Source organism: Myxine glutinosa, chromosome 1 (assembly GCF_964187855.1).
Source record: "Myxine glutinosa chromosome 1, kmMyxGlut1.1, whole genome shotgun sequence".
Classification (NCBI taxonomy): Eukaryota; Metazoa; Chordata; class Myxini; order Myxiniformes; family Myxinidae; genus Myxine; species Myxine glutinosa.
This window is the reverse complement of record NC_136261.1, coordinates 321,225,381-321,250,477: the sequence shown is the minus strand read 5'-3', so window position 1 is coordinate 321,250,477 and position 25,097 is coordinate 321,225,381. Positions and strand designations below refer to the sequence as shown.

Sequence of the window (25,097 nt, the reverse complement as noted above, 5' to 3'; positions counted from 1 at the left end):
TTTTTTTTAATGCTGTGAATAAACTTTGGTACAACACGGGTGATTAAGGTTATGGTCAAATTTCATCAGAATTGCATGTGTATATTCCGAGTAAAAAGCAAATACCTATTTTGGGGGACAACCCCCTCCCCCCCCCCCGCCCCCCATACACCCCTTCAGGCCCCGAATTTTTTTTTTATGCTGTGAACAAACTTTGGTACATCACGGGTGATGAAGGTTGTGGTCAAGTTTCATTGAAATCGTGTGTGTAGTTTCAGAGAAGAAAGAAAATATATATTTTGGTGGGTCAAACCTGGACCCACATTGACCCCCCACGTACCCCTTTAAACTTCGATTTTCTTCGTGCCATGAACAAACTTCGGTACATCATGGGTGATGAAGGTTGTGGTCAAGTTTCATCGAAATATTGTGTGTAGTTTCAGAGACAAAAAAGCAAATTCCTATTTTTGGGGGGGGACGGGGTCAAACCTGGATGCACTTTGACCCCGGTAAGCCCTCTTAGACGCCGAATCTTTTTAATGCCGTGAACAAACTTTAGTCACAACACAACACATATAATTTGTGCCAAATTTGGTCGCAATCCCTTCAGCGGTTTCGGAGAAGAAGTTTCAAGTATTTACCGACGGAAGACGGACTGCGCACCATCACATAAGCTCCCCTGAATTTCGTTCCAAGTGAGCTAAAATGGATTGACGGGTAGAGAATTTTGTGGAAGGGGGGAAAAAAACGTGAAATTAATCTGTGACAACATCTAATTATGTATGGCAACTTGCATCTGAGAAAAATGTGTTCTACAAACAAAGACTGTAGCTCAGAGGAATTATACAATGCCTATTGCTAAAATATGCTTGAAACAATTCCTCAAAATGAGCAGTGAAAGCAAAAAAATTGAAAAAGTTGAAACAAATAGAAATCCAGCTGAGCTGCAAAGCCAACTGAGGCACTCACCCATGTACGCAGCCCAGTGAATTGCTCGACGATCCTTCTTGTCAGATGAATTCACGTTTGCTCCTTTGGAGATGAGGAGGTTGATCATCTGCAAAAAGGTGAAACCCTTACACATACTTGCCCAAAAACAAGCAAAGTACATTGATAAATTACTCTTAATGAACAAATGACAAATTAACAAACAAATTTTGTTAATGAACAAAAAGAATTAATTTAGAGCTCCGTTATGACTCAGCCGGGATTTGAACCAACAACCTTCCAGATTGAGAGCAGGCCACAGAGTCTGGTGGCGTAATGGTTAGAACGTCCACTCTGATCTGAATCTAGGTCAGCAGTTCTGAGCCGTTTTATGTCAAACTTGCACTGATCGATCCTGATATTTAAGGAGAATCAAGAACTAGTTACATGCACCACCGAAGGTGGACAGAGGTTGTGTTTTCACCCCTGTTTGTCTGTCTGTCTGTCTGTGAGCAGGATATCTCAAAGTTATGGATGGTTTTGGACGAAACTGGGTGGAAAGGTTGGGTGTGTGACAAGTACGAATTGATTACATGTTGTTGAGGATCCAAGTCCGGATACTCTAATTTTAAAATGACTTCATCATTTAGCGATCAGGACAAAAACAATACACTCTATAGCACGATATTTCAAAAAGTTATGGATGGGTTATGACAAAACATGGTGGAGTTGGGTAGGTTCACATTATATGTAACTAGAGCGGCACTAGGTAGAGCGCATGCCTCCACCAGGTTGAACAGTTTATGTTTTGTATCCCACTGATTGGACATATCTGCATCTGGATCTTAACCAAAACCAAATTGGCTTGTTCTAATCACCGACCCAACTCATCCACCAAGCTTCGTCATAACCCATCCAAAACTTCTGGAAATATCATGCTATGTATGTATCGTTTTTGGTCCCATCGCTCAATCACGAGAGCTCGATCTCGCGAGATCACGGCGAGGTCACGTCTTTTCGAAGCTGTTCCATGCGCTCACGCTTTCGAAGCTAAGTGATCTTTCTCAATTGTGTTTTTGTCGAGACTGTATCTATCTTTCGGTGTATGTACCTATAGCGTATCTTTTGGAAAATTTTCGGTGCTAATTTTTCGTACATGTATACACAATCGTCGGTTAATGCGTATCGAGTATTCTGCGGCCTAGTACTCGTAGGCTTAGGTTACCGTGCCGTCTCCGACCTTGTGGTTTTGTTTTTCTCTCAGCGATTCGTCGAATGCCTAACAACCCTAACAACTCAAAAAAAAAAAAAAAAAAAACCCCAAAAAATATTTCCTTCCCAGGTCTTATTCGTTTATTTGTTGTTCTTATTTGTTCGTTCGTTCTTCGTTCACGATCACGCGATCACATGGTTAGAAATGTATAATCTCTCCCCTGAACAACTATTTTCTCTCATATATTATAACACCCTTTTCTTCTTTTCCTACAAAAGGATGCTTTCGTCTTGCTCACCAAATCTATTCATTCCAAAAAATATATATAATACCATCTCTTACAGTTCCTCCTTTCTACATTCCCTAAACTATCCAGAACTCCACCCCTCCTTCAGTGTCCTCAAACGTATTTTTGACTCGAAGGTCTCAAACTCATTTTGCAAAAAATGTTCGTTTCCCATGAATCGTACACTTTTCAAAATCCAATCTCACCCCTCCCCTCCAAATCCTCCCCATCACCCATCCCTTTCAAATCTCCCCCCTTGCCCCTTCCCTCCCCTCCCTCCTAAACTCCCCCCACACACCTCCCCTCCGAGACTCTCCCTCGCTCCTCCCCTCCTAGACTCCCCTCTCACCCCTCCTCCTCAAAGCATCCTCCCTGCTTCTTCCCCCTTCCAACTTTCACCTTCATCTCCCCCAACCTTCTGCCTCGCTCTTCCCCCTCCTCAAATAACACCTCACTGTGCCTCACCCAATCTCCATCAAACCTTTTGTCCACCCCATTCTTCCCTTTCTCCAAGCTATTCTGAAATCTCTGAAATCTCTGACACACCTTCAACAGCTCTCCCTACCTCTTCCTCCTCTTCCACATCTTACCCTACCCCTCCCCCCCCCCCTGTTCTGGACCCGATGCTCCCCCTTCCTCTTCATTAACGGTATGGACCTCAAACATCCGGGGCCTTCGCTCAAACTTGACTGATCTCTCCATACAGGTTGCTTCTGACAAACCAGATGTGATCTGCTTAACAGAAACTTTCCTCCTTCATGATGTCTCTGATGCCTTGGTATCTCTCCCAGGTTACTCCTTCCTCCGGTATGATAGACCTGAGCCTCGTCCTGGAGGTGGGGTTGCTATCTTTATAAAAAAACTCTCTTCCTCACTCGCCCTCCACTGCCCTCTCTCCACCTCACCCCCAGGAATACCTTTGGCTACGGCTTCCCCTTCGCTCCCACATTTTGTTCATATGTGTGTTGTACCATCCACCAAACAGCGATGACTCCATCTACATCTCGCTGTCTGATAATATGGACCAACTTCTATCTACCCATCCCAACTCTCTCTTCCTCATATGTGGTGATTTCAATTGTCACCATGCCAGTTGGCTGGGTGTGGGTACCTCTCTCACCAGCCATGGCTCTTCAGCAAAGGACTTCTGCGACTCATTGGGACTGACACAATCTGTCAATTTCCCGACCCGGATCTCAGTCAACGGAGCATCTTCTCTTCTGGATTTGGTTATGACAAACTTCCCTGAAAATGTCTGCTGCTCTTCTTCTGCTCCAATCGGCTCATCTGATCATGTGCTTGTCAAAGTGGACATCTCTCTGACCATTCTCAGAGAGCCTCCTCAGCGTCGACGAGTCTGGCATTTCACTCAGGCCAACTGGCACGGTCTTCAAGCAGCCATCAATCATCTGGACTTGTCTCCCATCTCTACCGCCTCTGACATCAACTCATCCTGGGAATTCTTTCAAAGTAAATTGCTCTCTCTCATGCACAGATTTATACCATCTCATCTTCAGTCGTCATACCCTTCCTCCCGTCAATGGTACACGGAATCTTGTGGTGAGGCTGTTGCCCTGAAACAACTTGCTTTCGTCTCCTGGAAAGCAAATACAACGGAAGGAAATCTCATTTCCTTTCACAAAGCCCGAAACAAGTGTGTGTCCACCCTCAGGAGAGCCAGGAAACAATATCTCACCGTTCTCAAGTCCGAACTTTCTTATCTGTCTCCCTCTTCCAAATCCTGGTGGCGTCTGGTCAAATCTGTTTCTGGTGTTTGTTCCCCCTCCATCCCCTCCCTCACCTCAAACGGCTTAACGGCTGACTCCGCACGTGAAAAAGCTGAATGCCTCAACTCTGTGTTTGCCTCTAAATCTTGTGTCCCAAACCCATCCCTCTCTGTACCCAGTCGTACCCAGCTGCTCCTGGACTCTGTGTCCTTTCCTCCTGACAAGGTGGAAAAGTTTCTGTCAACCCTCGACTCTGATTCTGCAACTGGTCCTGACGGCATCAGCCCACGGGTCCTAAAATCATGTTCTTCCGCTCTTTCACTCCCTCTTTCTGTTCTCTTCACCCTCTCTTTTGCTCAAGGTCATCTGCCATCTGCTTGGAAATCAGCCAACATCACCGCTTTGCACAAAAAAGGTGCAAAAACAGATCCCAGCAACTACAGACCAATCAGCCTTCTCCCAATTATCAGCAAAGTCATGGAATCCATCATTGCTTCAGATATGAAATCTTTCCTCTTCTCCAATGGCTTGATCTCTGATCATCAATTTGGTTTCAGACCTGGTCACTCTACTCTGGACATGCTGCTTCTGCTTTCTCAACAATGGATGGAGGTCCTCAACGCCAAACAGGAAATTAGAGCTGTCTCCCTTGACATTTCACGTGCCTTCGATACGGTCTGGCACCCTGCTCTGCTCACCAAACTCTCCTCCTTTGGTATCCATGGAAATCTCCACACATGGCTGGCGGACTTTCTCTCTGGTCGTAGTCAACGTGTGGCCCTGAATGGGTTTCTCTCATCTCCTCTTCCTGTTCAGGCTGGAGTTCCCCAAGGTAGTGTTCTGGGCCCTGTGCTTTTTCTGGTCTTCATCAATGATCTCTCTGACTCTCTTGAAAATCCTCTCTATCTCTATGCTGACGACTCTACTCTCTGTCGCTCCATTCCTCATCCCTCAGATCGGCAGTCTGCAGCCTCCTCACTCTCTGCAGACCTGGACAAAATCACAGACTGGGCAAACAAATGGAACATCTCTTTCAATCCTGATAAATCTCACACTCTTACGATGTCTCTCCGAAAAGACCGACTGGAAAACCCTCCCATCCACTTTCTGAATAATCCTCTCCAAGAAGTTCTGTCACTCAAGCTTTTGGGTCTCACTATTTGCCATGATCTTTCCTGGGAAAACCACATTTCAAATCTGGCCTCCAAAGCCAGTCGCTGACTGGGCATCCTCCGTCGTGCGAAGTCCTTCCTTGGCACACCTGAGCTCCTCACCACATACAAGGCTTTCATCCGCAGCTCTATGGAATACTGCTCTCCCCTCTGGTCTGGTGCTCCTGCCTCACACCTAGCCCGTCTTCACGCTGTTGAAACCAAAGCGTTCAGAATCATTGGAATCTCCCGCGATGAAGCTAACTCCAAGGGCCTTTCACTCACTCACCGCAGGCAGGTTTGGTGGTCTTTCCGTCTTCTACCGACTCCTCTCTGGCCTTGCCCCCCCAGCCCTCTCTGGGCTCTGTCCCCCAAATATTCCTACAGGTCGCACAAGATCTGCCTGCAACCATCTTATGGTTAAACTGCCAAAATCAAGACTTTCTGCTCACCTTCACTCCTTCATTCCTCTTTTCTCCCGCCTCTGGAACAAACTCCCTCACTCTCTTCAATCCCACTCCACCCTCCAGGTCTTTAAAACAGCTGTTCACCACCATCTCTTATCCTCCCCCATCCAAAACCTTGATCTTTTCTACCCCCGCTAATTTCGGTCCCCTTGTGTTTTATACCTCTCCCCCCCCCCCCCCCTCCCCTTCCCACGCCTCCTGTCCCCAAGCCCTCTCCCTCCCACACTTCTCCCTGCTCTCAAATGTTGTGGTTGTGTGCTTCCCCTTCTCTCCCCATCTTGTCTTCCACTCCCTCTTTTTGTATATTTTGTTTGTCTGGTTGATTTGTTTGTGAAATAAATGTTAGCTCTTTCACGAGCCTCGATTCAGTATACAAAAAAAAAAAAAAAAAAAAAAGGTAAAAAATCACTTGGAAATTGGAAAAAAAGAACATTATCGGATCCGGATCTGGATCTTCACCAAAATCTAATAAATTATTCTTTGTCACATACCTAACCTGTCCACCATTTTTCGTCTGAATTCATCCATAACTTTTTGAGATATCCTGTTCACAGCCAGAAAGAAAGACATACAGGGGTGAACACCTTTCCTTCATCTGCTTCCGGTGGCAGAAGCAATTATGTACAGTACACAGTACATTGCCAAAGATGCAATGGCAATATGTTGAGTCACATGATGTAGCTTCATTTGCTGGGCACAAAATATTGCAGCTACAACAATGGATTGAAGACAGCAGTATAACCTTTTAAGGACAGGCAGTCCACGGTTTACAAACACCCAGCTTCTGACCATTATACTTTACTAGTGAGGTACCGTGCTACGCACGGGTGGGAGGCCATAAACAAACAGACAATGCAGAAACGGCGAATGCTAAAGCATGAAACCAATACATTCCACATTTCTGTAGCACCTTCAGTCGCACGTCAGACATAGACAGCAAGTTCGTGAAGGACTTCCATGACAAACGTACCCGTTGGCAACGGGTACGTTTGTTCCATACCCAGTCAATGGCGAATCTGCATATGGCAATCCGCGAATTCATGTTTAGAAAGTAGAAACCGTCACGGAATTTCGTCATTCACTTGAACTCGATATCTCTTTTTTTATTCCAAACAGCATAACTCCAATCACAAATTAAATAACATTAATATAAAAATATAAACTTCTAACAACATTCGTGACATAAACAAATATTAAAATCCTGATGTGAAGTTCCGTACAGTTGGGGGAATACAATTACGAATTAAAAATCGTAATTGTATTCACTCAATTCCAATCAATTGATACTTTAACAAAACGATTAACATGATTAACGTTTAACGACTTAACATTATGATTGAATGACGGTTGTATTTGGATATTATCAAACCCGCGCATTGCCGTCATCTGTCCACTTCCGCATTCGTGGCAGGTTCATAATTGTCATCAAAATCTAAACAGTATTTGTAGAACTTCAATAAAAGCCACATCACTGTTCATATCGGTAAATATTATTCCATTGTGTTTGAAAAAACTGGAAAATTGGAAAACTTGGAAAAAATAGTAAAAACAATATATAGCCTATTTCACTCCCAGGGGTCCCAGGAATACCCACCCAAAATATCGTTGCGATCGGTTGAGCCGTTTTTGCGGTACCTTTGAACGGACAGACAGACATTTGGTGAATTATAATAAGATAACCATGATTCAGTCTTTCAAGCGTTCGATCGATTCACATGAACACGGAATTTATTTTAAATACCGGGCTGAGCGCAAAATGCAGGAAATCTGACTTCGAGAGTTAATTACCCATTCATACCGCAATTAACACCTTATTCACACAGGCTTCGCTCCAGCACTCTTCCACCATTCTCCCCACGGGGTTCCTTACCAGCAGGACAGACACCATTCTCTCCATGGGGTTCCTCACCGGCATGAGAGACAGCATTCTCTCCACAGAGTTCTTTACCGGCATGAGAGACAGCATTCTCTCCACAGAGTTCTTTACCGGCACGAGAGACAGCATTCTCTCCACAGAGTTCTTTACCGGCACGAGATACAGCATTCTCTCCACAGAGTTCTTTATCGGCACGAGAGACAGCATTCTCTCCACAGAGTTCTTTACTGGCACGAGAGACAGCATTCTCTCCACAGAGTTATTTGGCAGCACGAGAGACAGCATTCTCTCCACAGAGTTCTTTGCCGCCACGAGACAGCATTCTCTCCACAGAGTTCTTTACCGGCACGAGAGACAGCATACTCTCCACAGAGTTCTTTACCAGCACGAGAGACAGCATTCTCTCTACAGAGTTCTTTATCGGCACGAGAGACAGCATTCTCTCCACAGAGTTCTTTACCAGCATGAGAGATATCAATGCTCTCCCTCCTTCACCATAAACCCCTCTAGCTCATTATCCCTTACCATCCCTTTAGACTGATACTACACATATTCAATTTGCTCAAATTTATTCATTTTTTTTATTTAAAAAGTGCATTTAGTAACGTTATGTAAAAAATTAAAACAATTATAATAGGGTTTAATGCGGTTTTTTGAACATACCACCAGGGACGCTGGAAAGCATTTTGAGTTGGGGGTGCTGAAAGTAAGTGGCATACATACAGTGTTTCGTACAATGTCATATATGCTATACTTGTACCCCATTGAACTAAACAGACAGGATAATTTATATCTAATGATATATATCTAATTTATATCGAATATATCTAACGATATAAAAGACAGGTGGAAATTGCCAAAAAGCAGGGGGTGCTGCAGCCCCCTCAGCACCCCTACTTCCCGTGCCCATGCATACCACGCTGAGCGCTTAGGAAATCGGAAGCTCGAATGCGTGGAAACAAACAGAGCATTCACATGATGCATCTGCCTTTTTTGCAGCACCATATTGCACTGCATTGGTAAATGTTGACCTCCCCCAACTGCCGCTGCTGTTTGTCGACTGCCCAAAAAAGATTTGTACGTACACCTTTTTAGGCTTTATTAATTATTATTATTATAATTACTGTATTACTGTATATATTTATAGCGTCAATTTATTTATTTTTTATTTAAAAAGCACATTTAATAACATTTATGTTACAAGAAATGGTTCAATTTGTGTTCCGAACCAATTAATCATTTATTACATGTATTTAAAGGGGATTTATTGTTCCGGTTTATGAAGATACAGCTTACGAGTAAATTTTCAGGAACACATTTTGTTCGGAAACCAGGGACTGCCTGTACCTACTCGCATTAGTTGTTGAGAATGCAATTTTCATTCACACTCGTTTAAACTTATCCGGCCTAACCACATACCTCAAGGTTTCCATCAAATGCAGCGTGGTGCAGTGCAGTACGCCCTGAACGGTCTGCTATGTTAATGTTTCCCAACAGCGGTGTAAGTGCCTCAGCACATTGCACCGTGCGGCTTGTTGCAGCCAGGTGCAAGGGTGTCAACCAGTGTTTGTCACGAGCATTCACGTCTGCAGCATGCTTCAGTAGGGTCATAACTGCAGCCTGTTGAATGCACAAATGAAACACAACTCTTGTTTATGATGAACACACCTAATCATTTACCTTTTTTGAAAGAAAGTCAAAAGCTCAACCACATAGCTTAAAAAAATAAAAACAAATGAATAAAACTTTTAGTACCTCCACCACCAAAGGTCGATGGAGGTTATGTTTTCACACCTGTTTGTGAGCAGGGCGTCTCAAAAAGTTATGAACGGATTTGGATGAAATTTGGTGGACAGGTTGGTGTGTGACAAGGACAAATTCATTGTATTTGGTGAAGAATCCGGATACTATAATTGTTTGAGCAATTCTTCACTTTTGAGAAATTAGGGACAAAAACGATAATAGCACGATATCTCAAAGTAATCGACGGATTCGGACGAAACTTGGTGGACAGGTTGGGTGTGTGACAAGGAAGAATTGATTAGATTTTGGTGAAAATCCAAATCTGGATCCGAGAATGTTTTTCAATGTATCAAGTGATTCATCGCTATTGAGACATGGGGTTAAAAACGATATATCGCATGATGTTTCAGAAAGTTGTGGCCGAGTTATGACAAAACAAGGTGGAAGAGTTGGATAGGTGACAAGAACAAGGCGATTCGATTTTGGTTCAGGTCCGGATCCAGATCCGGCCTATCAGTGGGATGCAAAACATAAACTGTTCAGCCTGGAGGAGGTATGCTCTCTACTGAGTGTCGTTATAATTTAAAATATTCACTCCAAACATCATACAAAAAAATCAAATGGTGGAGTGATTATATTTATATCCTTTTCCTTGTACTGTATATTCCATATATTATACATTCCCATTTCTTTGATCCTCTGACTTCTTTATTCCCAAATCACTTTCTCTTTTCTTTCTGAGCTCACAAACCCTGCCCATTCTGCTAAGTTCTCCATTTTTTCAATTACAATCTCCTCTACACCCATATATATTCCCTCCTCCTCCTTGGATACCCCAACTCGACGAAAATATATACAAGAAAAAAAAATGGAGGAAAGGGGAGATGGTGAGAAAAAGTGAAGTCTATGTAGAGCAATCTCTTTCTGCAAACAAAAAATGGTTCAACGGCATTTGGCTATGAAAAGTGGTCAAAATTAAAGTGAGTGCATGAGGTGGCTGCCTCAGTGCCTCATCCACTTGTCCCTCAAATTCCATTTTTGAAACTGCTCATGTATTTCAACATCACCTCATTTTACAAGGAGATGAAAACAAACTGTCTGAAAGGCAGTATTATTTATCCTATAAGCATATCAAGTGCTTATTTGTGATGAACAGATCATATGAAGCATCAGCCATAGGAGAAGAGCCTGGTATCCATGAACAGAGCATGTGGCACATTGGATTATAGAGGTTAAAAATAAAGAAAAGAAAACAAACTATGAAAAGTAAATTAGGACATTTGCCACTGATGATAATTTAATGAGCCAGAATGATATATGGAGCGGCATATGTATGGTATATTGTACAGAGCAGTCAACTGGAAGCCAGTCTGGCCAATTTTACGCACTACACATTGAAGCTATATTTTTCATCCCAAAGCAGTTGCACAAGTTATCTCATTAGTTAACCCCTCTAACTCCCCTCAAAAAACAACTCCTGGCAAAGGACAGGTGAGCTCCCGTAGGTCGCCAGCAGCCATCCAGTAAGGAGATGATGTCGCCTAAAAAACACCCCAACAGTTTGGACCGGTTCAAGTCATACCAGACTTCAAAAATGGCATGTGCTGTTTCCTTCCTTCAAAAGGAGCGTGGCCAATCCCCATCGGTTGGCATTCACGGGGAGGAGGAAATTTCTCTTGAGGAAATTCCCCGTTGAGTACGGTGAGAAAAGTGGCACCATTATTATGGCATTGCTGGTACGCAGAGTATCACTGGAAGTGACGTTAGTGATGGCACTTCCCCCAAGCTCAGTGGCTGTGTTAAGCGTTTGTCTCGTCAGTATGTCCGTGTGTGTGTGTGTGCGTGTGTGTGTGTGTGTGTGTGCGTGCGTGTGTGCGTGCGAGCTCTGTTACGAGCCTTAGCCCATGTGGTTTGTCCTGCATATAGGATAAAATGGGATAAATAACTAGTCATATAACTAGAACGTCATAGAGGATAAATAGATATATACAACAACAGGCATTTTAAGACCATTTTCCCTGCAAGAGCGGGGGTTAGCCTTGCGGTCCCCATGACAATCTTCTCCATTTTGCCCTATTTTCTGCATCTCCCCTTGTTAACCCCCTTGACCGCATTTCTTCTTCCACCATCTTTAGCCAAGTCTTTCTCGGTCTTCCCCATCCTCTACTTCCTTCTACATTCATTTCCATCACTCTTCTCAACCAGTCACTTTCATCCTTCCTCAACACATGACCAAACCATCTCAACCTGTTTCTCTTCACAGCATCCATCACAGGCTCTATTCCCATCATCTTTTGCAATTCATCATTTGTCTTCCTCTCTTTCAACGATACTCCGCACATCCACCGAACCATTCGCATTTCCACCCTTTGTTGCTGCTCTACGTTCATTACCCATGTCTCGCTCCCATAAATCATAACACTTCTCACACATGCAGCATACACCTTTCCCTTCAGCTTCAACGTCATTTCCCCTCCTCGTCAGCACACCACTGAGTTCCCAAAACTTCTTCCATGCACATCTCACTCTAGCAACCATTGCCCTGTCTGATCCACCTTCTCCATTCAGCATGTCTCCTAGGTAACAAAATGTTTTCACACCTTCCAGCTTAACGCCGCCTCCAAGATCCAACTCAACATTTCCTCCATCTGCAGCTCCCTCTGTGCACACTTACACTTGAATGTAGCTGCCACAATGGTTAATGACCCTCTCAAACCACTACATTTTTGATGAACCCACTCAGCGCACATTGTACATTGAATGGAATTCACTCCGACAGCCTTCCTGCACACAGCACACGGCCACTTCCCAGTTCTTTCCACCTCACCACATGCTTTACCACTTGCCATCACCTTCGTTTTTCCGATATTCAGCTGCAGACCTTTTGTCTCCATACATTCCTTCCACTTGTTCATCTTCTCCTTCAGTCCATCCATACTTTCTGCAATCAAAATCAGATCATCTGCATACAACTCCCACGGTAAACCCTCCTTTACGTTCCGAGCCAGCACCTCCATCACAGCTACAAATAGTAGTGGACATGGTACCGACTCCTGATGCACTCCCACCTTCACCTCAAACTCACCACTGTTCCCGTATTTCAACCTTACAGCTGTGCGTGCTCTTTTGTACATTGCCATCACTACTCTGATCAACCATTCCTCCACTCCTAACTTCCTCAATGCCCATGTCACTACTTCACGTGGAACCCTAACGAATGCTTTCTCCAGATCAACAAACCCAAGAAACAACTTCTTCCTCTTCTCCATGTACTTCTCCTGCAACTGCCTCACAATAAAAACCACGTCTGTCGTTCCTCTTCCTTCCTCTTCCAACCTATACAAATAGAAATATAGGTTGGTATAAATAAATTAGGATAAATAGCTAAGTGACATCATATAGGTCATATAGTCATATAGGATAAAAACTAGAACGGCACTCAGTAGAGAGCATAACTCCGCCAGGTGAACAGTTAACGTTTTGTATCCCAGAGTAGACCAGAAAATCAAAATACAGAATCACATTGAATCAAAATCATCCATCCACAACTTTTTGGGATATCCTGCTATGTCTGGTTTTTGGCCCCATCTCCCAATGGTGAAAAATCACTTTAAAATATTCTACTAGCCGGATCCGGATCTTCACTAAAATCTAATCATTTAGTCATAGTCACATACACTACATCTCTGCCAAATTTCGTCCGAATCCGTCCAAAACTTTTTGAGATATCTTGTTCACAAACAAACGGACAAACAGACAAACAGACAGACACACAGACAGACAGACAGGGGTGAAAACATAACCTCAATGCACCTTTGGTTTGGTGGCGGAGGTAAAAATGGCTCTGCACAGGAAATATGGTGTCAGTGAGAAATGTGTTCTGGACTGGCAAAATGTAATGTGTTATGAGCCAGTGTTGATATTGTACAGTACACCGCACCTTTCCTATGCCATCTCCAGGCGCTGCATATCGTCATTGCCGGGTACCCAAGGGGCTCGGCAGTGACGCACACAGAAAGGGAGTACTCAGTTTTCACTCTGGTTGTTTTCTTGCTTTCTTGTTGTACACCGCACCTTTCCTATGCCATCTCCAGGCATTGCAAATCGTCATTGCTGGGCACCGAAGGGGGCTTGACAGTAACGCACGCTGAAAGGGAGTACTCAGTTTTCACTCTGTTTGTTTGTTTTCTTTCTTGTTTGTTTTCTTTCTTTCTTTCTTGTTTGTTTGTCCGGGCGATATCTCAGCCATCCTTTGAGCTAGGAAGCTCAAATTTCGGCACAATAGTGAGCAAGTCCTTTGTCAAAAACAGTATTTTTTGTTTTTTGATTAATCAATTAATTGAGGAGTTATTTAATTATTAGCGATTAATTAAGTACTTATTTAATTAATCAAATTTCCTTTATCTTCTGACCATTAACTCAGGCACCTTTTGAGTTAGGAAGCCGATATTTAGACTTTTTTTTTTTTTTTTTTGTATACAGAATCGAGGCTCGTGAAAGAGCTAACATTTATCACACAAACAAATCAAACAGACAAACAAAGTATATAAAAAGGGGAGCGGTAGACAAGATGGGGAGAGAAGGGGAAGCACACAAACACAACATTTGAGAGTAGGGACATCGGGAGATGTGTGGGAGGGGGGACTTGGGGGGCGGAGGCGTGGGAAGGGGGGGAGGTGGGAGAAGTATAAAACACAAGGACACCAAGGACTTCCAGGAAAGAAGTTGGTATTTCAAAAAAGTGGATTTGGGGTGAAATTAGAGGGGGTAGAAAAGATCAAGGTTTTGGATGGGGGAAGATAAGAGATGGTGGTGAACAGCTGTTTTAAAGACCTGGAGGGAGGAGTGGGATTGAAGAGAGTGAGGGAGTTTGTTCCAGAGGTGGGAGAAAAGAGGATGAAGGAGTGAAGGTGAGCAGAGAGTCTTGATTTTGGCAGTTTAACCATAAGATGGTTGCAGGCAGATCTTGTGCGACCTGTAGGAATATTTTGGGGACAGAGCCCAGAGAGAGCTGGGGGAGCAAGGCCAGAGAGGAGTCGGTAGAAGACGTAAAGACCACCAATCTGCCTGCGGTGAGCAATTTAAAGGCCCTCGGAGTTAGCTTCATCGCGGGAGATTCCTATGATTCTGAACGCTTTGGTTTCAACAGCGTGAAGCCGAGCTAGGTGTGAGGCAGGAGCACCGACCCAGAGGGGGGAACAGTATTCCATTGAGCTGCGGATGAAAGCCTTGTACACCAATGACCAGGTGATTTGGCTGCAAAGGCTATTTTTGATTTATTAATTAATCAATTAATCAATTAATCTATTAATTATTTAATTCTTCGACTAATGAGTAATTTTTTTAATTTTTTTTAGTTACAGATTCTGATGAAATGGTGGTGGTTTATGTGTTCTATGACCGAATTGATTAATAATTTAATTTTTTAATGATTATTCTTTATTTATTTTCATTATTAATCATTTATTTATTTTCTTTCTCATTTGGCCAATATCTCAGGCACCTTTTGAGCTCGGAAGCTAATATTTGGACATGAGTGACCAAGTGATGTGGCTATCAAGGATATTTTTGATTTATTGATTAATCAATTAATCGATTAATTATTGAATTATTCCATTAATTACTTTTTTTTTTTAAATTTCAGTTACAGATTCTGATGAAATGGTGGTGGTTTATGTGTTCTGTGACCGAATTGATTAATAATTTAATTTTTTAATGATTATTCTTTATTTATTTTCATTATTAATCATTTATTTATTTTCTTTCTCATTTGGCCAATATCTCAGGCACCTTTTGAGGTGGGAAGCTAATATTTGGACATGACAGTGACCAAGTGATGTGGCTATCAACGATATTTTTGATTTATTGATTAATCATTTAATCGATTAATTATTTATTGATGAATTAAATAATTATATTAATAATTAAAAATTATAATAATATTAATTATAATATTATTAATTATTATTAATTATAATATTATGAATTATAATTATAATATTTATTAATTCGATTAATAAATTAAATCAATTCGATCGATTAATTATTTATTGATCAATTAAATAATTATATTAACAATTAAAAATTATAATAATATTAATTATAATATTATTTATTATTATTATTAATTATTATTAATTACAATTATTATTAATTATAATAATAATTAAAAAATTAAATAATTAATTGATTAATCAATAAATAATTATTTATTGATTAATCAATTAATTATTTAATTTTTTATTAATGACTTATTTAATTACATTTCTAAAAGATACATCTTCGGATGAAGCACGAGTGGTTTAGTTATACTATTAGCCAATTGATTAAGAAAATATTTTGTGATAATCTTTTATTGATTTTAATTATACAATTAATCAATCAATTCGTGTACACCTCTCCGTCCCAATGCAGCCTCTGTGAGCTGTACTGCGATATTGCCGGGCGCCTAAGGCGCCCCGGCAATGCCGGCTGTAGGATATTTAATTATTTGGCATGGGGGCGGTGTACTTTGAATGTATCTGTACTTGTTGATTCTGTAGCTTGTTTTAAACGCTGTACCTCTATATAACAACACACTTGTTGAAAATTTATTTCCATCCAAATTTATCCGAAAGGTCGTCCGACAAAGTAATTTAAATAATATTGTCGCGCAACTCCGGTTAACACCAGAGTTGCGGATGGCCTAAACGGTCTTATTCGGAGGCAACTACCAAAACACGGACTCGGCTATGGCCGCGCAGGAGGAAGAAGGAAAATGGAGGCTTAACAAAAAGGCGAAAGCGCTTAACTGCAGCGCGCCGGCGTAGTTCCGGTCCTGGAAGGGGCAATCAACTCAAGCGGGCACAGGTTTAACAGGGGATGCAAAATAATACAAGGGTTTATTAAAGGAAAAAGGCAAGGAAAGGAAAAAGCACGCGCCGGTAACAAATATCCTAATCGGGACGTCCCCACACAACAGATTTCGGATACGAGACGAGGGAGATGAATTAATAAAGAAAAACGTTTGTTATGTTTGGGGGATTGGGTAATGGCCTTATCTGTCTTGTCATCTTCCGTGTAACACGGCCCCGCTCGGCCGCCACCAGGCCTCGCTCCAAGTACCACAGCAACGCGAAGGCCCGAGCCAACGCCCACTCCGTTCGTACACGACGAGGTCCCTCGCTCCAAACTCCAAAGCACCGAGCACCGCTAGGGACTGCCGGAGCACGAGTGTAGATGTCCACACAAAGCACAAAAAGACAGGAACGGAGAGAACGCAGGTGCGACTGCACGCTACCAGCCAAGCAAAAGGACGTTCAAGTGAAACAAAGGAACGTGTCAGAAGCAGCGAACTCCACTCGGGCTAGGCAAGACGAAGAAGACCTAGCGCCGCTAGAGACTGCCAGGGCCAGGAATCTGCCAGGAATCTAACTTGGCCAACTCGCTCACTCTCGCACTTCCAACTCGCTTCTCAAAACCCAACGACTCCGTCTCCGCGAACTCAACTCTCGCACGAAAAGTCCAACTCCTCTCACTCCAATGGCGTTCAGCGCTCGCTAATCTCTCCTTCTTCGTGACGTCAGCCTTGGCACACTGCCAACCAATCAGTCTCCTCCACCAACTCGCCTAGGTGCACACCCACTGCGTCACTCCCACTCCCGCTCCCTGCTCCTGGTGTCATAGCGCGTGCTATTCGAGGTGGACAGGCCTATCGGAGGTGTAAATGGCGGCGGCCATACGGCGGTGTCCTGGCCTGGTTTCTTCCTAAGGCATGTCAGGGGGGAGGGCGTTACTTAGTGTTGCACTTGGGATCCGTCGGAATGTCTATGTGGTGTGCAGTGCCAAAAGGGACAAAGGTTTGGCTAACCAGGTGAGGACACACAGGGGCGCTACTCCTTAATCCCTACACTACTTATCACACGAACCTGCTGGTAGATTCACAAGTATACATCTTAACCCGACAAACGCCTACACATGAACTTATTACAGGTAGTTTTCCTTACCGCGACACCTCGAAGCATGTTACCGACTCAGATCTATCTGCTCTACATATCACTACCCACCAGACATAACGCCCCCCACCCCCCCCCCCCCTCCGGAACCGTAGCTCCTGCAAGGTTCACTGCAGGCGCTACCATCCCAGTCTTAACGCTTACTGTCACACACTTAACTAACCTATGAAATAAATCAGGAGGGCTGTGGGAAGTGAGTCGGACTACTTACCTACACTTCCTTAACAAGCTAAACCCCTTAACAATCATGCAATCAAATATGTACATTTTCTTCTTTGTTCCTGCGGAGAGCGGAAACAAACAACACACCAAAACTAACTTAACCACAAAACTTAACCTTCACCAGAAATTCAAAAATTCAAAACTTCCAAACATTTTTACATACCCCGGTCTACAGACCGCGTCCCCCGGTGGATGCCACAAGATACAACCTTACCTGCGGGGCCATCCCCAATGCTCACCTAAATTTCCACGGGCCCTGTCCAGGTGTTACAGGTGAGTGACATGGCTCAGTGGATTTCGCCCACATTCATGCAACACAAACCCCTTATCCACTCATACTCATTCCATAAGTCATTACACACAAAATCATTTCAAGCACTTATTTCACCCCCCCCTTCAGGACAATGGCATTGATGTCATATACATGTATGCATTCCTCAACTAGGCAGCGGGGAGGTACGGCACAACAAGATGGTGGGGGTGCTTCAGGCTGTGGTGCCCACAGTCCCAATAACAAGTCAACCGACTTACAAGTTCATTGCCCCCCCCCCCCTTTACCTCTTGGCCCCGTGACAGCCCAACAGCCCCTTTCTGCCGTTACCTCGCCGGTGGGCATCTCCACACACACCAGGCTCCTCTGTGGCCTCCTGCTTCCGCGCAGCTACACGGGTCACCGGGGGACTCCCTCACCCCACGGCGCCCAACCAGACCCTCCACCGACGAGCTCCAATTTCCAGATACCACTGGCTGCCAGGGGTAATTGCCGCAGAGGGGGGCCGCAGGCATCGCTCCTCAGAGCTTGATCCGTACCTGCGGACACACACACCTTCCCCACCCACAAGACCCCAAAACACACTTCCTCCCCCACTGCCATTCAATTCTCAACACAACTCAGCACAATTCCAAAGATGGTGTAAAAGATGTTTCAAAAGTTGCCATGGCCTGCCATTGTGAAATCCCATTCACAGTTAACCATTACACATTTCCAAAAGCACAATAATCACAATAATCACCACTCATCCATATTTCAATTTCCAAACTCACGACAACATAGAAACACATAACCACGACACAAAAACATACGCCACCCACAAGACACTGTGTGGCCCCCATTCCATCCCCTCACCGACCATGTCATCACTCTCACCTGCCTCCCAACTCCAAATTACATGTCCCCAATTTAACAAGCAAGTCCTGAAGCCTGGGACAGTAACCATCAAGGCCTTACCTCTACCTTGATGCACAGGTAACTTCCGGTTGGTCAGGTCCAAAGGTGCCATCCACCCACACAATCCCAAAATTTCACAGTGGGCCTACCAAATTTCACCAAATTTCTCTTTTGTCCCCACTACACTGGCAGGTATGTGGATCCGCAATCAACGGTGATCATCACTACACAACTACCTGTGGCCACGACAGCCCTGCTCCTCTACCGTGCAAGGGTCATCGGGACAAGGTGAGCAGTCAAAACGCCAACATGGCCCATGAGTGTCCATAAGGGTGCGAACCACCATCCATCCTTCGGCCCCCCTGCGAGGAACACAGCTGCACCAGCCCCAGCTGGCCAATGTGGTGAGCACCTGCTGCCAAAAACACACAACCACACACACTACCGCACACACAACTTCGGCCCTGGGGGGCACGGTCGCAGTGCATGGCATCCCTACAGCCACGTCCCCTGCACCTCCACATCATCCCCCAGTCCGACTACAGAACTGCAGTGCTCACTGCACTGCAGTGCCCCAGTGCTCACCCACACTTGACCACACCAAGGTCCAGTCGACAGCCATGCTCCACCAGGAGACCCACCCAGAAGACATGGTCCACACACCTCGGACACGCACAGCACCACGTTGACCCTCAGACTACACAACTACGTCCCCATGATTCCGCATCCCAAATATCAGCACAGTCGCCCCCGCAACCAGTTGAAAGCTGTGTCCTGCTACCCTGTCAATTTTATCACAGCCTCCAACACTTTGGTTTAACACACCTGGATCAATAATGGCGTCACTGTACAGTGTCCACCATTTCTCTTCTCAAAATTGACCCTTAAATTTGCATCTAACCCACAGGTTACCCATGCCAAACATTTTTCACATGTCACTAATCTCAACCAAAGAAAGATGCTTTGCCATACACATGCCAGCCGAGCATGGCCCATATGCTCGGCTCGTTACACATCTCCCGATTCAACAAACCCCATGGCTCTCTTCCCAAACCGAGAGTCCATAAATCATAACGGAGCATCTGTGGAAGGTCATTCTCACCATCATGTTCCACAGATGCCCCAATGGTTGTCCGGCAGGCTGTCTCATTCCTGTCCATTCGGTTCGACCCGCGTCCATAGCCCAACACAGCATGTCATGTCAGGTCACCACATGCTGGTTGTCCCAAAGTCTCAGGGAGAGGGTGCCAGGCCGCATGCCCGGGTGGTCACTACATCAGGCCCAAACTGGCCGTCCGTGGTGCCACCACCAAAGCGCGACCCACAACACCTCCCCCTAGTGGTCCTCAATATTTGCCATCCCAGGCTTGAGAAACCACCTCGGACCCCCTGGAGGTCTTAACCCCCACGAGGGTCCGGTGACCCTGCCGGCCCGAGCCACACGCCCGGACGGCGCCCCAACGGACAAGGGACGCCACACTCCACCAGACCCCCCGTGGGGCCCAGGTCGTACCTCGACACCTAAGGCTGGACCCCACGTCCAAATCTCGCCAGCACAGCCCCCCAGCTGGCTGGCATCACCAAATTTTGAAAGGGGCAACTTTTGCCCGAGGCCATCACCATTGACCTCTCCTGGTCCAAATCCCGCAGCCCGGGGACCAACTCTCCCCATGGCTGCGCCAAATCAAACTCCCATTTTAATTTTATTTTAAATTTCCTTTTTACAATTTGCATTCCCGGTCCCAAACCGCAGCTGCAGGTAACAACCTCGACCACCGGTTGTTCTGCCCCTCCCTGCAGCTGGTCCAAATTCCCTACGGGGACCAAATCTCCAGAGGCTCTATCTCCCGATCCTCCAAGATCCAAATCCAGCCCGGAGTCAAAACACTCCCCCAGCTGGGTATCCAATTTCGGAGCCTCCTGTTCCCAATTGTTATGCACGGTGAGGGTCCCCACGGTCACCACAACCACCTCCTCGGACCAACTCACCTCATCACCAAGGCTCCTTTGGGCCCGGTCAACCTCTACCTCCATGCGACTGTCCCAGGTCCCCAGCCGTTGGATCACATCATGTACATTATCATCCCCATTACAAATCATTTGCGGCCCCGACAGGCTTTGATCAATAAATACATGGTCCGGCTCCATTACACGGACACCCAATAACTCTACCCCCTCTTGCTCTGCACCACCGCCCTGGTGCTGCACAATTCCGAATTCATCCCCCGGTTGGGGTGTGGTGACATCCACCCGGTCCCGACAAACAACCAGGCCAGCAGGTGGGAAACATTCCCCATTACAATTCTCACATTCGGTCTCCCCATCTACCTGTGCGCACTCCACACTCACCTGTATGCATTCCCCTTTCACCTCTTCACATGCCACAAACAAATCTTCCCCATTTACCTATGGGCACTCCCCGCTCACTTGTGGGCACTCCACGTTTACCTGTGGACACGCCCCATTTACTTCCATTGCCATTCCCGGTGCAATTCCCAATTTGCCTTCCCCCCGTTCAGATTGAATTTCTGCCACCTTTGGCTTCTCCTGTGCCCCAGCGGCGTCATTCTTTCATTCTTCCTTCAATTCATTCGTCCAGGCATCCATTTTGTTAATCAGTCCCTCAATTTTTCCTTCCACCGTTCGTTCGGTTCAAACCTTTCCTTCATTTTATTCCCTTGTTCATTCATCACCTCCATTTTTCCCTCCAATCCATCAATTTTGCTGTCCATTCCTTCCATTTGTCCTTTCAATCCCTCTTTTAATCCCTCTATGTTGTTGGTTCGGGCATTAATTTTGTTCTCCAATTGTTCGTTCTGAGCATTCATTTCCCCTTTTAATTCATTAATTTGGTCACTCATTTCCTTCATCTCTCCCTTCAATTCATTCCTTTGGGAGTCCATTTTTCCATCCAACCCATCAATTTTATTTCCATTTCCTTCAATTTGCTCTTTCAATTCTCCCTTTAATCTACCTATGTTTTTGGTTTGGGCATTCAATTCTCCCGTCAACCCCTCAATTTTTCTGGTTTAAGCATTAATTTGCTCCTTCATTCCCTTCATTTCAATCTTTTGTTCATCCATTTTGTTCTTCATTCGCTTCAAGTCTTCCTTCATTTCAATCTTTTGTTCATCCATTTTGTTATTCATTTGCTTCAAGTCTTCCTTCAATCGATCACTCATTCCTTTCATTCCTTCCCTACATTCATTCCCCTGGGACTCCATTTTGTTTTTCAGCCCCGCAACTTGATTTCCCAATCGCTCACCCATTCTCTCACTCTGCTCCCTCTGAGCCTTCATTTCTCCCCTCAAATCCCTTTTCATTTCTCCCATATCCCTTTTTATATCCATTTTCCATTGCCCAATTATGCTTTCTATTCCCCAAATTCCTCTTGTCAATTCCCGACTGGCTCGCTCACTGCTCTCTCTCTGAGCCCTCTTGTCGTCTTTCATTTTGTTTTCCAATCGCTCACCCATTCTCTGCATAAATTCCATTAAGGCCTGGTTGTCTATGGGGGCCGTCCCTGTGGCGGGGAAAGTTCTGACACTACCCTCTACCCCCTGTATTTCCGACTCACTCCCGAGACTTCCGGCATCTTCCATTCTCCTTTCCATACCGCTCACCTCCTCCTCCATAAAGGAGGTCGCTTTCCCGCGCGGCTTTTTATCTCAAAAACCGATTAAATATAATGACGCACCTTTCACGCCGTGCTAGCCCAATTGATTATTCCAAATTTTCGCCTCCAACTGCAAAAAAAAATTCTTTCCAAATTCTCCACACTCCTTGACACCAATTTTCTTTTCTTTTTTTGGTTTAAGGTTCAATCCCACTCCTCGACAACAGTTGTCGCGGAACTCCGGTTAACACCAGAGTCGCGCATGGCCTAAACGGTCTTATTCGGAGGCAACTACCCAAACACGGATTCGGCTATGGCCGCGCGGGAGGAAGAAAGAAAATTCGAGGCTGCGGCGAAAGCACTTAACTGCAGCGCGCCGGCGTAGCTCCGGTCCTGTAAGGGGCAATCAACTCAAGCGGGCACAGGTTTAACAGGGGATGCAAAATAATACAAGGGTTTATTAAAGGAAAAAGGCAAGGACAGGAAAAAGCACGCGCCGGTAACAAATATCCTAATTGGGACGTCCCCACACAACAGATTTCGGATACGAGACGAGGGAGATGAATTAATAAAGAAAAACGTTCGTTATGTTTGGGGGAATAGGTAATGGCCTTATCTGTCTTGTCGTCTTCCGTGTAACACGGACCCGCTCGGCCGCCACCAGGCCTCGCTCCAAGCACCACAGCAACGCGAAGGCCCGAGCCAACGCCCACTCCGTTCGCACATGACGAGGTCCCTCACTCCGAACTCCAAAGCACCGAGTGCCGCTAGAGACTGCCAAAGCATGAGCGTAGATGTCCACACGAAGCACAAAAAGACAGGAACGGAGAGAACGCAGGTGCGACTGCACGCTACCAGCCCAGCAAAAGGATGTTCAAGCGAAACAAAGGAACGTGTCAGAAGCAGCGAACTCCACTCGGGCTAGGCAAGACGAAGAAGACCGTGCGCCGCTAGAGACTGCCAGGGCCAGGAATCTGCCAGGAATCTAACTTGGCCAACTCGCTCACTCTCGTCCTTCCAACTCGCTTCTCAAAACCCAACTACTCCGTCTCCGCGAACTCAACTCTCGCACGAAAAGTCCAACTTCTCTCACTCCAATGGCGTTCGGCGTTCGCTAATCTCTCCTTCTTCGTGACGTCAGCCTTGGCGCACTGCCAACCAATCAGTCTCCTCCACCGACTCGCCGGCTCGCCTAGGTGCACGCCCACTGCGTCACTCCCACTCCCTGCTCCTGGTGTCATAGCGCGTGCTATTCGAGGTGGACAGGCCTCTTGGAGGTGTAAATGGCGGCGGCCATACGGCGGTGTCCTGGCCTGGTTTCTTCCTAAGTCATGTCAGGGGGGAGGGCGTTATTTAGTGTTGCACTAGGGATCCGTCGGAATGTCTTTGTGGTGTGCAGTGTCAAAAGGGACAAAGGTTTGGCTAACCAGGTGAGGACACAGGGGCGCTACTCCTTAATCCATACACTACTTATCACACGAACCTCCTGGTAGATTCACAAGTATACATCTTAACCCAACAAACGCCTACACATGAACTTATTACAGGTAGTTTTCCTTACCGCGACACCTCGAAGCATGTTACCTACTCAGATCTATCTGCTCTACATATCACTACCCACCAGACATAACATAGTCACATATACTACATCTATGCCAAATTTCGTCCGAATCAGTCCAAAACTTTTTGAGATATCTTGTTCACAAACAAACGGACAAACAGACAGACAGACAGACAGGGGTGAAAACATAACCTCAATGCACCTTTGGTTTGGTGGCGGAGGTAAAAATGCCTCTGCTCAGGAAATATGGTGTCAGTGAGAAATGTGTTCTGGACTGGCAAAATGTAATGTGCTATGAGCCAGTGTTGATATTGATTCTGTAGATTGTTTTAAACGCTGTACCTCTATATAACAACACACTTGTTGAAAATTTATTTCCATCCAAATTTATCCGAAAGGTCGTCCGACAAAGTAATTTAAATAATATGCACAAATCAGCTCATGTGTTCGGAACCTGGCCGTACAGCTGGCCATACAGCCGTACAGCCAGTGATGTGTTGAGTGTCAGGGAGGAATTAACACCTCCGTTCTTCTTACTGACAGTTTTGCTAATTATCGTAGTTGGCTTTGTCTTATCTATCTATAATTCCAGTAATCTCTGTGTGAATGTCTGTGTGTCTGTGTGTTTGTTTGTCTGTGACCGCTGTTTCTCGACAACCACGGGTCCGATATACTTGAAACTTGCCAGGTATATTGCTGGGGACCCGAGGATGTGCCTTTTCAAGGTTTCATATTAATCGGACAAGTAGTTACCGAGCTATGGCGATTTCTTTACCAAACTCCGCAAGCCGTTCGCTTTGGACCAAACCATTTCATGTAAATAGAGGGGGGGGATTGTCACCGTACTCGCAAGCCGTTCGCTTTGGACCAAACCATTTCATGTAAATAGAGGGGGGGGATTGTCACCGTACTCGCAAGCCGTTCGCTTTGGACCAAACCATTTCATGTAAATAGAGGGGGGGGATTGTCACCGTACTCGCAAGCCGTTCGCTTTGGCTTTGCGAATGGACCAAACCATTTCATGTAAACAGAGGGGGGGGATATAATTTTAGATATATATATAGTACGGGCATGCCCTAGTCTATCTATAATTCCAGTAATCTCTGTGTGTATGTGTGTGTGTATGTGTGTGTGTCTGTGTGTCTGTGATCGCTGTTTCTTGACAAC

The 25,097-nt window shown here is 45.1% G+C and overlaps 1 protein-coding gene across 3 annotated transcripts in view; it reads right to left on the bottom strand.

Moving 5' to 3' along the window:
* Positions 1–25,097, bottom strand: part of LOC137411122 (serine/threonine-protein phosphatase 6 regulatory ankyrin repeat subunit A) — a 203,643-nt gene that overhangs the window by 84,918 nt on the left and 93,628 nt on the right. For 2 of the 3 annotated variants that reach the window (XM_068096573.2, XM_068096581.2), the window contains exons 5-6: positions 9,046–9,246; positions 949–1,036 (exon numbers count right to left, since the gene is read on the bottom strand). In XM_068096573.2, the coding sequence (XP_067952674.2) occupies positions 949–1,036; positions 9,046–9,246 (289 nt within the window). Of the gene's footprint in view, positions 1–948; positions 1,037–9,045; positions 9,247–18,186; positions 18,330–25,097 lie in introns of those variants that run through there. The other variant, XM_078769660.1, reaches the window with a different exon arrangement.